The 14613-nt window shown below is 47.8% G+C and overlaps 1 protein-coding gene across 1 annotated transcript in view; it reads left to right on the top strand.

Annotated features, from left to right (window-relative positions):
- LOC311123461 (alpha-1,6-mannosylglycoprotein 6-beta-N-acetylglucosaminyltransferase B-like) overlaps positions 1-10587 on the top strand; it is a gene marked incomplete at both ends in the record, with an annotated part of 40086 nt that extends 29499 nt beyond the window's left edge. The window contains 2 exons of the mRNA XM_084158182.1: positions 1831-1991; positions 10386-10587. Coding sequence (XP_084014308.1) covers positions 1831-1991; positions 10386-10587 — 363 coding nt within the window. The remainder of the gene's footprint in view (positions 1-1830; positions 1992-10385) is intronic.
- Between the last annotated feature and the right edge of the window lie 4026 nt (positions 10588-14613).

Below are 14613 nucleotides of genomic sequence, written 5' to 3'. Positions count from 1 at the left end.
AGGACATCTACTTTGTGCATGACACAAGTAATTTTTCCAACAATTGTTTACAGACAGATTATTTCACTTATAATTCACTGTATCACAATTCCAGTGGGTCAGAAGTTTACATACACTAAGTTGACTGTGCCTTTAAACAGCTTGGAAAATTCCAGAAAATGATTTCATGGCTTTAGAATCTTCTGATAGGCTAATTGACATCATTTGAGTCAATTGGAGGTGTCCCTGTGGATGTATTTCAAGGCCTATCTTCAAACTCAGTGCCTCTTTGCTTGACATCATGGGAAATCAAAAGAAATCAGCCAAGACCTCAGAAAAAAAATGGTAGACCTCCACAAGTCTGGTTCATCCTTGGGAGCAATTTCCAAACGCCTGAAGGTACCACGTTCATCTGTACAAACAATAGTATGCAAGTATAAACACCATGGGACCACACAGCCGTCATACCGCTCAGGAAGGAGACGCATTCTGTCTCCTAGAGATGAACGTACTTTGGTGAGAAAAGTGCAAATCAACCCCAGAACAACAGCAAAGGACCTTGTGAAGATGCTGGAGGAAACAGGTACAAACGTATCTATATCCACAGTAAAACAAGTCCTATATCGACATAACCTGAAAGGCCAATCAGCAAGGAAGAAGCCACTGCTCCAAAACCACCATAAAAAAGCCAGACTACGGTTTGCAACTGCACATGGGGACAAAGTTCGTACTTTTTGGAGAAATGTCCTCTTGTCTGATGAAACAAAAATAGAACTGTTTGGCCATAATGACCATTGTTATGTTTTGAGAAAAAAGGGGGAAGCTTGCAAGCCGAAGAACACCATCCCAACCGTGAAGCACGGGGGTGGCAGCATCATGCTGTGGGGGTGCTTTGCTGCAGGAGGGACTGGTGCACTTCACAAAATAGATGGCATCATGAGGAAGGAAAATTATGTGGATATATTGAAGCAACATCTCAAGACATCAGTCAGGAAGTTAAAGCTTGGTCGCAAATGGGTCTTCCAAATGGACAATGACCCCAAGCATACTTCCAAAGTTGTGGCAAAATAACTTAAGGACAACAAAGTCAAGGTATTGGAGTTGCCATCACAAAGCCCTGACCTCAATCCTATAGAACATTTGTGGGCACAACTAAAAAAGTGTGTGCGAGCAAGGAGGCTTACAAACCTGACTCAGTTACACCAGCTCTGTCAGGAGGAATGGGCCAAAATTCACCCAACTTATTTTGGGAAGCTTGTGGAAGGCTACCCGAAACATTTGACCCAAGTTAAACAGTTTAAAGGCAATGCAACCAAATACTAATTGATTGTATGTAAACTTCTGACCCACTGGGAATGTGATGAAATAAATAAAAGGTGAAATGGATAATTCTCTCTACTATTATTCTGACATTTCACATTCTTAAAATAAAGTGGTGATCCTAACTGACCTAAAACAGGGAATTTTTACTAGGATTAATTGTCAGGAATTGTGAATAACTGAGTTTAAATATATTTGGCTAAGGTGTATGTAAACATCCGACTTCAACTGTATATTAATGGTAGTCACTAGCTGGCCATGCTAGAAAGAACAATGGTGGCAATATTGTCAGAACTGATTGGCAAATACGGCACATTTTTGTTACTAATTTAGGTCAAGGATAGTGGGTGGTCACTTTTTGACGTTTGAAAATTCTGTACCTCCTAGCATGGCCAGATAGTGAGGACCCTAAACTGAGTTGAACAATCTTGTTTCATACTGTTCCAAACCCAGTCTCATGAGCTATATGATACATTTCAACATTTTTGCAAAATAATATAACTGTTGTTCTTGTCTTCATGTTGACCCCAGGACTTCTGCAGCGTGTCCTTCCCTACCTGGCCACCTGAGAGCGCTCTGAGAATACATCTGGGCCCCCTGGGCCAGTCGTGTGCGAGTGTTTGTCGACGTGCCTCCCTGGTGTGTGAGCCGGCCCTGTTCCACCACCTCAACAACCCCGCAGCGTTCACCAGGTGAGAGAAAGACATACAGGCAGACAGACAGAAAGACAGACCGACAGGCAGGCAGGAAGACAGACAGAACAAACATACTGCAAACAGGTGCAAGGGCACAGCTATCCAATAACCACAGTCAGTGCATTCGGAAAGACCCCTTCACTTTTTCCACATTTTGTTACGTTACAGCCTTATTCTAAAATTGATTAAATTGTTTCCCCCCCCTCATCAATCTACACACAATACCCCATAATGATAAAGCAAAAACTGGTTTTTATACATTTTTTGCAAATGTATTAAAAATAAAAGTCTGAAATAATACATTTACATAAGTATTCAGACCCTTTACGCAGGTTAATCTTTCCCTCGATCCTGACTAGTCTCCCAGTCCCTGCCGCTGAAAAACATCCCCACAGCATGATGCTGCCACCACCATGCTTCACCGTAGGGATGGTATCGTCCTCCTGAGTGGCGCAGTGGTCTAAGGCACTGCATCGCAGTGCTAACTGTGCCACTAGAGATCCTGGTTCGAATCCAGGCTCTGTCGCAGCCGGCCGCGACCGGGAGACTCATGGGCGGCGCACAATTGGCCCAGCGTCGTCCAGGGTAGGGGAGGGAATGGCCGGCAGGGATGTAGCTCAGTTGATAGAGCATGGCGTTTGCAACGCCAGGGTTGTGGGTTCAATTCCCACGGGGGGCCAGTATAAAAAAATATGTATTCACTAACTGTAAGTCGCTCTGGATAAGAGCGTCTGCTAAATGACTAAAATGTAAATGTAATGTATTGGCCAGGTGATAAGCGGTGCCTGGTTTCCTTGACGTGACGCTTGGCATTCAGGCCAAAGAGATCAATCTTGTTTCTCATGGTCTGATAATCCTTTAGGTGCCTTTTGCCAAACTCCAAGCGGGCTGTCATGTGCCTTTTACTGAGGAGTGGCCACTCTACCATAAACGCCTGATTGGTGGAGTGCTGCAGAGATGGTTGTCCTTCTGGAAGGTTCTCCTACCTTATCTAGACAGTTGTGTGCCTTTCCAAATCATGTCCAATCAATTGAATTTACCACAGGTGGACTACAATCGCAAAGGGTCATTTAGCAGACACACTTATCCAGAGCGACTTACAAATTGGTGCATTCACCTTATGATAGCCAGTGGGACAACCACTTTACAATATATATACATATATATTTTTCTTTTTTAATAAAAAAAAAATTATTTGGGGGGGTGGGGTAAGGGGAGGTAGAAGGATTACTCTATCCTATCCCAGGTATTTCTTAAAGAGGTGGGGTTTCAAATGTCTCCGGAAGGTGGTGAGTGACTCCGCTGTCCTGGCGTCGTGAGGGAGCTTGTTCCACTATTGGGGTGCCAGAGCAGAGAACAGTTTTGACTGGGCTGAGTGGGAACTGTGCTTCCGCAGAGGTAGGGGGGCCAGCAGGCCAGAGGTGGATGAACGCAATGCCCTTGTTTGGGTGTAGGGACTGATCAGAGCCTGAAGGTACGGAGGTGCCGTTCCCCTCACAGCTCCGTAGGTAAGCACCATGGTCTTGTAGCAGATGCGAGCTTCAACTGGAAGCCAGTGGAGTGTGCGGAGGAGCGGGGTGATGTGAGAGAACTTGGGAAGGTTGAACACCAGACGGGCTGCGGCGTTCTGGATGAGTTGTAGGGGTTTAATGGCACAGGAAGGGAGCCCAGCCAACAGCGAGTTGCAGTAATCCAGATGGGAGATGACAAGTGCCTGGACTAGGACCTGTGCCGCTTCCTGTGTAAGGCAGGGTCATACTCTGCGAATGTTGTAGAGCATGAATCTACAGGATCGGGTCACCGCCTTGATGTTAGCGGAGAACGACAGGGTGTTGTCCAGGGTCACGCCAAGGCTCTTTGCACTCTGGGAGGAGGACACAACGGAGTTGTCAACCGTGATGGCGAGATCATGGAACGGGCAGTCCTTCCCCGGGAGGAAGAGCAGCTCCGTCTTGCCAAGGTTCAGCTTGAGGTGGTGATCCGTCATCCACACTGATATGTCTGCCAGACATGCAGAGATGCGATTCGCCACCTGGTTATCAGAAGGGGGAAAGGAGAAGATTAATTGTGTGTCGTCTGCGTAGCAATGATAGGAGAGGCCATGTGAGGATATGACAGAGCCAAGTGACTTGGTGTATAGCGAGAATAGGAGCGGGCCTAGAACTGAGCCCTGGGGGACACCAGTGGTGAGAGCACGTGGTGCGGAGACAGATTCTCGCCACGCCACCTGGTAGGAGCGACCTGTCAGGTAGGACGCAATCCAAGAGTGAGCCGCGCCGGAGATGCCCAACTCGGAGAGGGTTCACAGTATCAAAGGCAGCCGATAGGTCTAGAAGGACGAGAGCAGAGGAGAGAGAGTTAGCTTTAGCAGTGCGGAGAGCCTCCGTGACACAGAGAAGAGCAACCTCAGTTGAATGACCAGTCTTAAAACCTGACTGGTTTGGATCAAGAAGGTCATTCTGAGAGAGATAGCAAGAGAGTTGGCTAAAGACGGCACGCTCAAGAGTTTTGGAGAGAAAATAAAGAAGGGATACTGGTCTGTAGTTGTTGACATCGGAGGGATCGAGTGTAGGTTTTTTGAGAAGGGGTGCAACTCTCGCTTTCTTGAAGACGGAAGGGACATAGCCAGCGGTCAAGGATGAGTTGATGAGCGAGGTGAGGTAAGGGAGAAGGTCTGTAAATGTAAATAAGGTATTTCTGTTTTTGATTTGTAATACATTTGCAAACATTTCTAAAAACCTGTTTTCGCTTCTTCATAATGGGGTATTCTGTGTAGATTGATGAGGATTTTTTAAATGTTATCCATTATAGAATAAGGCTGTAACGTAACAAAATATGGAAAAAGTAAAAGGGTCTGAATACTTTTCGAATGCACTGTATATACAGGTGCAAGGGCACAGCTATCCAATACTTACATATACACAGGTGCAAGAGGACTAGCCAATACAGCACATAGCACACACAGTGTGTGACACTCTGGCTCTAGGACTTGTATATGTGAGCCAGGGTGTATCTCATTTGGTGGTGTTGGGGATGGGTGAGTTTCATTTTGTTTGTATTTAGTGGTGATTGGTTAATGACTCCCAATCGGAGGTAACGAGTGTCAGCTGTCGGCTCGTTATCTCTGATTGGGAGCCATATATATTCTGTGTGTTTTCACCTTTGTTTTGTGGGTTATTGTTTCCGTGTTGCTGTTAGTCTGTATCAGTATTTTGAACTTCACGTATCGTCTTTTGTTTTGTTTTCGTGAGTACGTTATTTAATAAATATCATGTTCACTCGCAACGCTGCGCATTGGTCTCCTCCTTCAGACGATCGTGACAGAATAACCCACCATAAAAGGACCAAGCAGCGTAACAAGCGGCAACAGGACCTACCTACACAGGAGTTATGGACGCCTCCTAAGGATTTTTGGACATGGGAGGAGATTCGGGCTGGAAAGGGTCCTTGGGCACAACCGGAGGAATATCACCGCCCTCGTGAAGAGCTGGAGGCAGCCAAAGCCGAGAGGAGGTGGTACGAGGAGGCAGCGCGAAGGCGAGGCTGGAAGCCCGTGGAAGAGAGGCAACCCCAAGAAATTTTTGGGGGGGGGCACATGGCTTGGGCGACGGAGCAGCAGGAGGCTGCCACAGGGAGAAAAGGAGAGAAGGCTAACGGAGTACGGGAGTCATTGGCGAGTAGAAGGAGGGAAGTTGTTGTGGCACGGCATGAGAGACTGAAGTGTGTTACCAGTCCGGTCCGGCCCGTTCCTGATCCCCAGTTAAGGCCAGTGGTGTGTGTTCCCGGTACGGACCGGCCTGTTCCTACTCCACGCACCAGGTCCACGATGTGCGTCGCCAGCCCGGCCCGGCCTGTTCCTGCTCCACGCACGAAGCCTACGGGGTGCGTCGCCAGCCGGCCAGAGTCTGCCGTCTGCCCAACGGCGCCTGAACTGGCCGTCTGCCCAACGGCGCCTGAACTGGCCATCTGCCCAACGGCGCCTGAACTGGCCGTCTGCCCAACGGCGCTGGAACTGCCCGTCTGCCCTATGGCGTCTGAACTGCCCGTCTGCCAAGCGCTGCATAAGCCGCCCGTCTGTACTGAGCCTGCAAAGCCGCCCGTCTGCCATGAGCCTTCAGAGCCGTCCGCCAGATCGGAGCCGCTAGAGCCTTCCGCCAGACAGGAGCCGCTAGAGCCTTCCGCCAGACAGAATCATACACTTGCTATGGAATCAGCAGGAGCCGACGCAGCCCATACTAGACTGGAAGCTCAGGTTCGGGACCAGAAAGAGCAGCTCCTGCAGATGGGAGCCGCCCTGCTGGAGGTGATGACTGCAATCCGAGGCTGGGGTCCGCCTCCACCGCCAGCCGCCCAGCCAGCACCATCAGCCAGCCATGAGCAGCCAGATCCGTCAGCCAGCCATGAGCAGCCAGATCCGTCAGCCAGCCACGAGCAGCCAGATCCGTCAGCCAGCCATGAGCAGCCAGATCCGTCAGCCAGCCATGAGCAGCCAGATCCGTCAGCCAGCCATGAGCAGCCAGACCCGTCAGCCAGCCATGAGCAGCCAGACCCGTCAGCCAGCCATGAGCAGCCAGATCCGTCAGCCAGCCATGAGCAGCCAGATCCGTCAGCCAGCCATGAGCAGCCAGATCCGTCAGCCAGCCATGAGCAGCCAGATCCGTCAGCCAGCCAGGATCCGCCAGAGCCGTCCAGCCAGGATCCGCCAGAGTCGTCCAGCCAGGATCCGCCAGAGCCGTCTAGCCAGGATCCGCCAGAGCCGTCTAGCCAGGATCCGCCAGAGCCGTCCAGCCAGGATCCGCCAGAGCCGTCCAGCCAGGATCCGCCAGAGCCGTCCAGCCAGGATCCGCCAGAGCCGTCCAGCCAGGATCCGCCAGAGCCGTCCAGCCAGGATCCGCCAGAGCCGTCCAGCCAGGATCCGCCAGAGCCGTCCAGCCTGGATCCGCCAGAGCCGTCCCGCCGGGATCCGCCAGAGCCGTCCCGCCGGGATCCGCCAGAGCCGTCCAGCCTGGATCCGCCAGAGCCGTCCCGCCAGGATCCGCCAGAGCCGTCCCGCCAGGATCCGCCAGAGCCGTCCCGCCAGGATCCGCGAGAGCCAGCCAGCCAGGATCCGCCATCTAGTCAGGTGCTGCCCCTTAGCCCGGTGCTGCCCCTTAGTCCGGTGCTGCCCCTTAGCCCGGTGCGGCCCCTTAGTCCGGTGCTGCCCCTTAGCCCGGTGCTGCCCCTTGTTCCGGTGCTGCCCCTTATCCCGGTGCTGCCCCTTATCCCGGTGCTGCCCCTTAGGCCGATGCTGCCCCTTAGTCCGGTGTTGCCCCTTAGTCCAGGTGGGGTTAGTTGGAGGGTGGTCATTGGGAGGAGGCTACCGAAGCAGGTTGTGACTGTGGTGGGGTGGGGATCACGACCGGGGCCAGAACCGCCACCATGGACAGACGCCCACCCAGACCCTCCCCTAGTCCTGATGTTGGTGCGCCCGGAGTTCGCACCTTTAGGGGGGGGTACTGTGACACTCTGGCTCTAGGACTTGTATATGTGAGCCAGGGTGTATCTCATTTGGTGGTGTTGGGGATGGGTGAGTTTCATTTTGTTTGTATTTAGTGGTGATTGGTTAATGACTCCCAATCGGAGGTAACGAGTGTCAGCTGTCGGCTCGTTATCTCTGATTGGGAGCCATATATATTCTGTGTGTTTTCACCTTTGTTTTGTGGGTTATTGTTTCCGTGTTGCTGTTAGTCTGTATCAGTATTTTGAACTTCACGTATCGTCTTTTGTTTTGTTTTCGTGAGTACGTTATTTAATAAATATCATGTTCACTCGCAACGCTGCGCATTGGTCTCCTCCTTCAGACGATCGTGACACAGTGGTATTATACTGTACCATGGTTTAGGCTGTCTGTTAGTACTTGTGTGCTACATGTACACTTTAGCATCGGCTGTAACTCTAGTCTTCAGACCAGGTAGGCCAATACAATCCCTGTTCAATGTTTTCACACAATATTGTGATAGGCTATAAGAAATTCCCATCAATACCCTGTTATATCACATTGCTGACTATAGCAAAATTCTATGGTTTTTGTTCCAGCCTAGCACTAAATTGAGGGGCCTCCCGAGTGGTGCAGCGGTCTAAGGCACAGCATCGCAGTGCTAGAGGCGTCACTACAGACCCGGGTTCGATCACAACCGGCCGTGATCCAGAGTCCCATAGGGCGGCGCACAATTGGCTCAGCGTTGTCCGGGTTAGGGGAGGGTTTGGCCGGAGGGCTTTACTTGACTCATCGTGCTCTTGTGACTCCTTGTGGCGGGCTGGGCGCCTGCAGGTTGACCTCGGTCGTCAGGTGAACAGTGTTTCCTCCGACACATTGGTGCGGCTGGCTTCCGGGTCAAGCGGGCGGATGCTAAGAAGCGCGGTTTGGCGGGTCATGTTTCGGAGGACGCATGACTCGACCTTCGCCTCCAGAGCCTGTTGGGGAGTTGCAGCGATGAGACAAGATCGAAATGGGGAGAAAAAGGGGGTAAAATAAAAATATATATAAAAAAATAAAAACATGATTGAACTGAGATCACCTAATCATCAAGGCCTTGGCTAGTTGAATTGTGTATGTTAGTGCTGTGCAGGAACAAAAGCCTGAACCCCCTGTAGCTCTACCAGGACTAGGGGTGTTGATCTGGAACTGTGACATATAACCAATATGTCAGCTTAGGTGACATATACAGTGGGGGAAAAAAGTATTTAGTCAGCCACCAATTGTGCAAGTTCTCCCACTTAAAAAGATGAGAGAGGCCTGTAATTTTCATCATAGGTACACGTCAACTATGACAGACAAATTGAGATTTTTTTTCTCCAGAAAATCACATTGTAGGATTTTTAATGAATTTATTTGCAAATGATGGTGGAAAATAAGTATTTGGTCACCTACAAACAAGCAAGATTTCTGGCTCTCACAGACCTGTAACTTCTTCTTTAAGAGGCTCCTCTGTCCTCCACTCGTTACCTGTATTAATGGCACCTGTTTGAACTTGTTATCAGTATAAAAGACACCTGTCCACAACCTCAAACAGTCACACTCCAAACTCCACTATGGCCAAGACCAAAGAGCTGTCAAAGGACACCAGAAACAAAGGTGTAGACCTGCACCAGGCTGGGAAGACTGAATCTGCAATAGGTAAGCAGCTTGGTTTGAAGAAATCAACTGTGGGAGCAATTATTAGGAAATGGAAGACATACAAGACCACTGATAATCTCCCTCGATCTGGGGCTCCACGCAAGATCTCACCCCGTGGGGTCAAAATGATCACAAGAACGGTGAGCAAAAATCCCAGAACCACACGGGGGGACCTAGTGAATGACCTGCAGAGAGCTGGGACCAAAGTAACAAAGCCTACCATCAGTAACACACTACACCGCCAGGGACTCAAATCCTGCAGTGCCAGACGTGTCCCCCTGCTTAAGCCAGTACATGTCCAGGCCCGTCTGAAGTTTGCTAGAGTGCATTTGGATGATCCAGAAGAGGATTGGGAGAATGTCATATGGTCAGATGAAACCAAAATATAACCTTTTGGTAAAAACTCAACTCGTCGTGTTTGGAGGACAAAGAATGCTGAGTTACATCCAAAGAACACCATACCTACTGTGAAGCATGGGGGTGGAAACATCATGCTTTGGGGCTGTTTTTCTGCAAAGGGACCAGGACGACTGATCTGTGTAAAGGAAAGAATGAATGGGGCCATGTATCGTGAGATTTTGAGTGAAAACCTCCTTCCATCAGCAAGGGCATTGAAGATGAAACGTGGCTGGGTCTTTCAGCATGACAATGATCCCAAACACACCGCCCGGGCAACGAAGTAGTGGCTTCGTAAGAAGCATTTCAAGGTCCTGGAGTGGCCTAGCCAGTCTCCAGATCTCAACCCCATAGAAAATCTTTGGAGGGAGTTGAAAGTCTGTGTTGCCCAGCGACAGCCCCAAAACATCACTGCTCTAGAGGAGATCTGCATGGAGGAATGGACCAAAATACCAGCAACAGTGTGTGAAAACCTTGTGAAGACTTACAGAAAACGTTTGACCTGTGTCATTGCCAACAAAGGGTATATAACAAAGTATTGAGAAACTTTTGTTATTGACCAAATACTTATTTTCCACCATAATTTGCAAATAAATTCATAAAAAATCCTACAATGTGATTTTCTGGATTATTATTTCTCATTTTGTCCGTCATAGTTGACGTGTACCTATGATGAAAATTACAGGCCTCTCTCATCTTTTTAAGTGGGAGAACTTGCACAATTGGTGGCTGACTAAATACTTTTCCCCCACTGTAACTACAATGGTTAAATGTCACAATTTCGAACAGATTCTGATGAGACCATACTGGTTGATCACCACTGCTTTTCCCTCTGGCAGACTGGGCCTGTCCTGCTCCAGCACGGACCAGGAAGTGGACAACCATCTATTTCCTGCCTACAGCCCGTGGGGGCGTCGCTGCGGCCTGCAGCGGGAGCGTCTCCTGTTCAGCTGCGCTGGGTCCGACCCTGCCCACCGCAGACTGTGTCCCTGCAGGGCCCACCGGGCGGGACAAGTGGCGCTGTGTCCTGACTGCCTCTAAGGGGCAGACTCTCAGGATTCTCATTGGAGAAAAAGGAGGACATGGAAGGTGGAAGTGTCCACATGCATCCTATGTCTGGGGTCATGTTCACTAGGCACGAGATGAAAGAAAAAGCGCCGAAACTGAGTGAAATGGAGAGGTGCTATCTGAACTTGTCCAATAGGAAACGCTTGTTTTAGTTTTCTATTGCAAAAATGTTTTGTTACAATGTGCCCTGATGAACACAACCCAAGGCTCTTCACTCACAGGAAATGGATGTCACGTTCCCGGTTTATCTGATATCACTCAGGAAGAAAGAAGATATAGAGCCCTGATCTGTCATGTCTCCTCAGTTGCACAAAGGAACAGGAGTAATGTAGGCAACATACGTTTTATTACATTACTTGGCCTCACACAGGATATATCAGTGTTGTGGCCTTTCATTCCCTGTAAGGTGACCACAACCTTTCATACCAGAGGTCACTCTATGATGAACTGAGTCATGCCTCTGAGCAGGTTTACAACCAGAGTCCATCACATCACATTCAAATAATAGGGCCATCACTCATTGATTTGGGGTGTATTTAATGAGGTAAAACACAATGTTGCAGGTGGAAATGTGATGTGTAGAGCTGACACGACCCACAGTTCTAAATAACAAACAGTCATACCTGATCTACACAATACATTTATATCGTAACGTTCTCTTGAACAGACTCCCATAGTAGTAGTGGACTGGGGTGTGTGGGATTACTAGCCATGTACAATGTCGTGTCGCATCGCCGGCCCTGAATATGACCTCCGTCCTCCTCGGACACGTGACAGAGTAAATAATGGGGGCCAGAGCCATTTAGAACTTTTAGAATTGTAAATATTGTTCTAATTATAGACATTCAGTTACATAGCATTAAATATCCCCCATGTAATGTTAATGGATAGCTAAAATGGCAGCCATAGAATGTTGAAGTGTCATGGAAATGCTTCATAATACAGAAATCGCATTGGCCCAACTCTCTATATACAGTGGGGAGAACAAGTATTTGATACACTGCCGATTTAGCAGGTTTTCCTACTTACAAAGCATGTAGAGGTCTGTAATTTTTATCATAGGTACACTTCAACTGTGAGAGACGGAATCTAAAACAAAAATCCAGAAAATCGCATTGTATGATTTTTAAGTAATTAATTTGCATTTTATTGCATGACATAAGTATTTGATACATCAGAAAAGCAGAACTTAATATTTGGTACAGAAACCTTTGTTTGCAATTACAGAGATCATACGTTTCCTGTAGGTCTTGACCAGGTTTGCACACACTGCAGCAGGGATTTTGGCCCACTCCTCCATACAGATCCTTCAGGTTTCGGGGCTGTCACTGGGCAATACGGACTTTCAGCTCCCTCCAAAGATTTTCTATTGGGTTCAGGTCTGGAGACTGGCTAGGCCACTCCAGGACCTTGAGATGCTTCTTATGGAGCCACTCCTTAGTTGCCCTGGCTGTGTGTTTCGGGTCGTTGTCATGCTGGAAGACCCAGCCACGACCCATCTTCAATGCTCTTACTGAGGGAAGGAGGTTGTTGGCCAAGATCTCACGAGACATAGCCCCATCCATCCTCCCTTCAATACGGTGCAGTCGTCCTGTCCCCTTTGCAGAAAAGCATCCCCAAAGAATGATGTTTTCACCTCCATGCTTCACGGTTGGGATGGTGTTCTTGGGGTTGTACTCATCCTTCTTCTTCCTCCAAACACGGTGAGTGGAGTTTAGACCAAAAAGCTCTATTTTTGTCTCATCAGACCACATGACCTTCTCCCATTCCTCCTCTGGATCATCCAGATGGTCATTGGCAAACTTCAGATGGGCCTGGACATGCGCTGGCTTGAGCAGGGGGACCTTGCGTGCGCTGCAGGATTTTAATCCATGACGGCATATAGTGTGTTACTAATGGTTTTCTTTGAGACTGTGGTCCCAGCTCTCTTCAGGTCATTGACCAGGTCCTGCCGTGTAGTTCTGGGCTGATCCCTCACCTTCCTCATGATCATTGATGCCCCACGAGGTGAGATCTTGCATGGAGCCCCAGACCGAGGGTGATTGACCGTCATCTTGAACTTCTTCCATTTTCTAATAATTGCACCAACAGTTGTAGCCTTCTCACCAAGCTGCTTGACTATTGTCCTGTAGCCCATCCCAGCCTTGTGCAGGTCTACAATTTTATCCCTGATGTCCTTACACAGCTCTCTGGTCTTGGCCATTGTGGAGAGGTTGGAGTCTGTTTGATTGAGTGTGTGGACAGGTGTCTTTTATACAGGTAACGAGTTCAAACAGGTGCAGTTAATACAGGTAATGAGTGGAGAACAGGAGGACTTCTTAAAGAAAAACTAACAGGTCTGTGAGAGCCGGAATTCTTACTGGTTGGTAGGTGATCAAATACTTATGTCATGCAATAAAATGCAAATTAATTACTTAAAAATCATACAATGTGATTTTCTGGATTTTTGTTTTAGATTCCGTCTCTCACAGTTGAAGTGTACCTATGATAAAAATTACAGACCTCTACATGCTTTGTAAGTAGGAAAACCTGCAAAATCGGCAGTGTATCAAATACTTGTTCTCCCCACTGTACATGGCTCTGATGGGGAACTTTATCAGAGTGAATCATGGGTAATCAGCGCTGAATGTCTTTGAGAGGGCAAGGCAATAAGACCACGATTATTCTCTCATATAAACACACTCAAAATGCTGTACTATATATTATGTGTACTGTAAAAGATGTGTGTTTATATGACAGAATATGAATAGTGTTATTGCCGCATTGCCTTTGGTATGTGATCTGGCTGAACTTGTACAGAGGAGTTAGAGAGGGTGAGTTTGGTTCGAAGGACGATATCCCGCTCAGGAGCGAACGTTGAACTGAACTAACAAACAGACCCGAGCTAAATGAAGTGAGGGGTGATGGGTCACAAAAACGAGTGTGGAGGTTGGGAAACCTGTCTTCTTCTCATCTGGCTTCTCCCATCACCCCTTTCTCTATATATAAGAGTGAGGGAATAAGTGAGAGAGAGAAACATATGTAAATGAATAGCACTAAACTGAGGGCTATTATCTGTTAGAAGTGATCGGGTGGGGGCTTACACAGAACAGCTGCTAGCCTAGCTTCAGTCCAAGTCTATGGGCTCCTTCACCTAAAACTGGAAAACTGAGAGAGGGCTTCTCGGAACAGACACACGCGATTACCGTGATTGGTTGGAAGTGAGAGATTGGACCTTTCCCAATGCACTCCGCATAACCTAAACACAGCACAGCTCAGGGATTGGACGGGACCACTCAGGACTGCGACGGGATTGGTCGACAGGATGACGGACAGCTCAGTGACTGTAAAACGGCTGGCTAAAACAACAGTGGAACTGACATAAGCAGACAATGTTTAGCAAATTCAGCTGGCCCTGTCAAGTGAGACTTGAATATGATTTGACCTACGTTCCAAAGATGATAAGAGTGAGTGGACTTGCGTTTGTTTCAAGGCACTGTTCATCAGTTACAGAAAATAAAGTTGTACTTGACCCAAAGGAAGTATACTATGTGAAAGAAGTTAATTGGGAAATGTTGTGTAACTTTGTATGACTCACACTCACTGTCTTACTCATTTTGTTTAAAATAACATGAAGAACTGATAATGTAAGGTCATAGAAGGGCTAAGATTTTTTTTTTTTTATGGATAGTAAAATATAATGCAATATAAAGTTGTTGTTTTTTACTCTTTTAATATTTACATTATTGGAGCATTTTTTTTTTTTTAATTAAATGTAACCTTTATTTAACTAGGCAAGTCAGTTAAGAACAAATTCTTATTTACAATGACGGCCTACACCGGCCAAACCCGGACGACGCTGGGCCAATTGTGCGAAAACAATTATGAGAAAAAAATATTCCATTTTATTTGGAACGGCAAGCCAGACAAAATTAAACGGGCCTATTTATATAATGAATATGAATTCAGAGGACAGAAATAATTAAAAATTAAAGCATTAGACCTATCACTAAAAGCTTC

The sequence above is a fragment of the Coregonus lavaretus genome (genome assembly GCF_964263955.1).
Source record: "Coregonus lavaretus genome assembly, chromosome: 1".
Taxonomy (NCBI): Eukaryota; Metazoa; Chordata; class Actinopteri; order Salmoniformes; family Salmonidae; genus Coregonus; species Coregonus lavaretus.
This window is presented reverse-complemented; position numbering and strand designations above follow the sequence as displayed.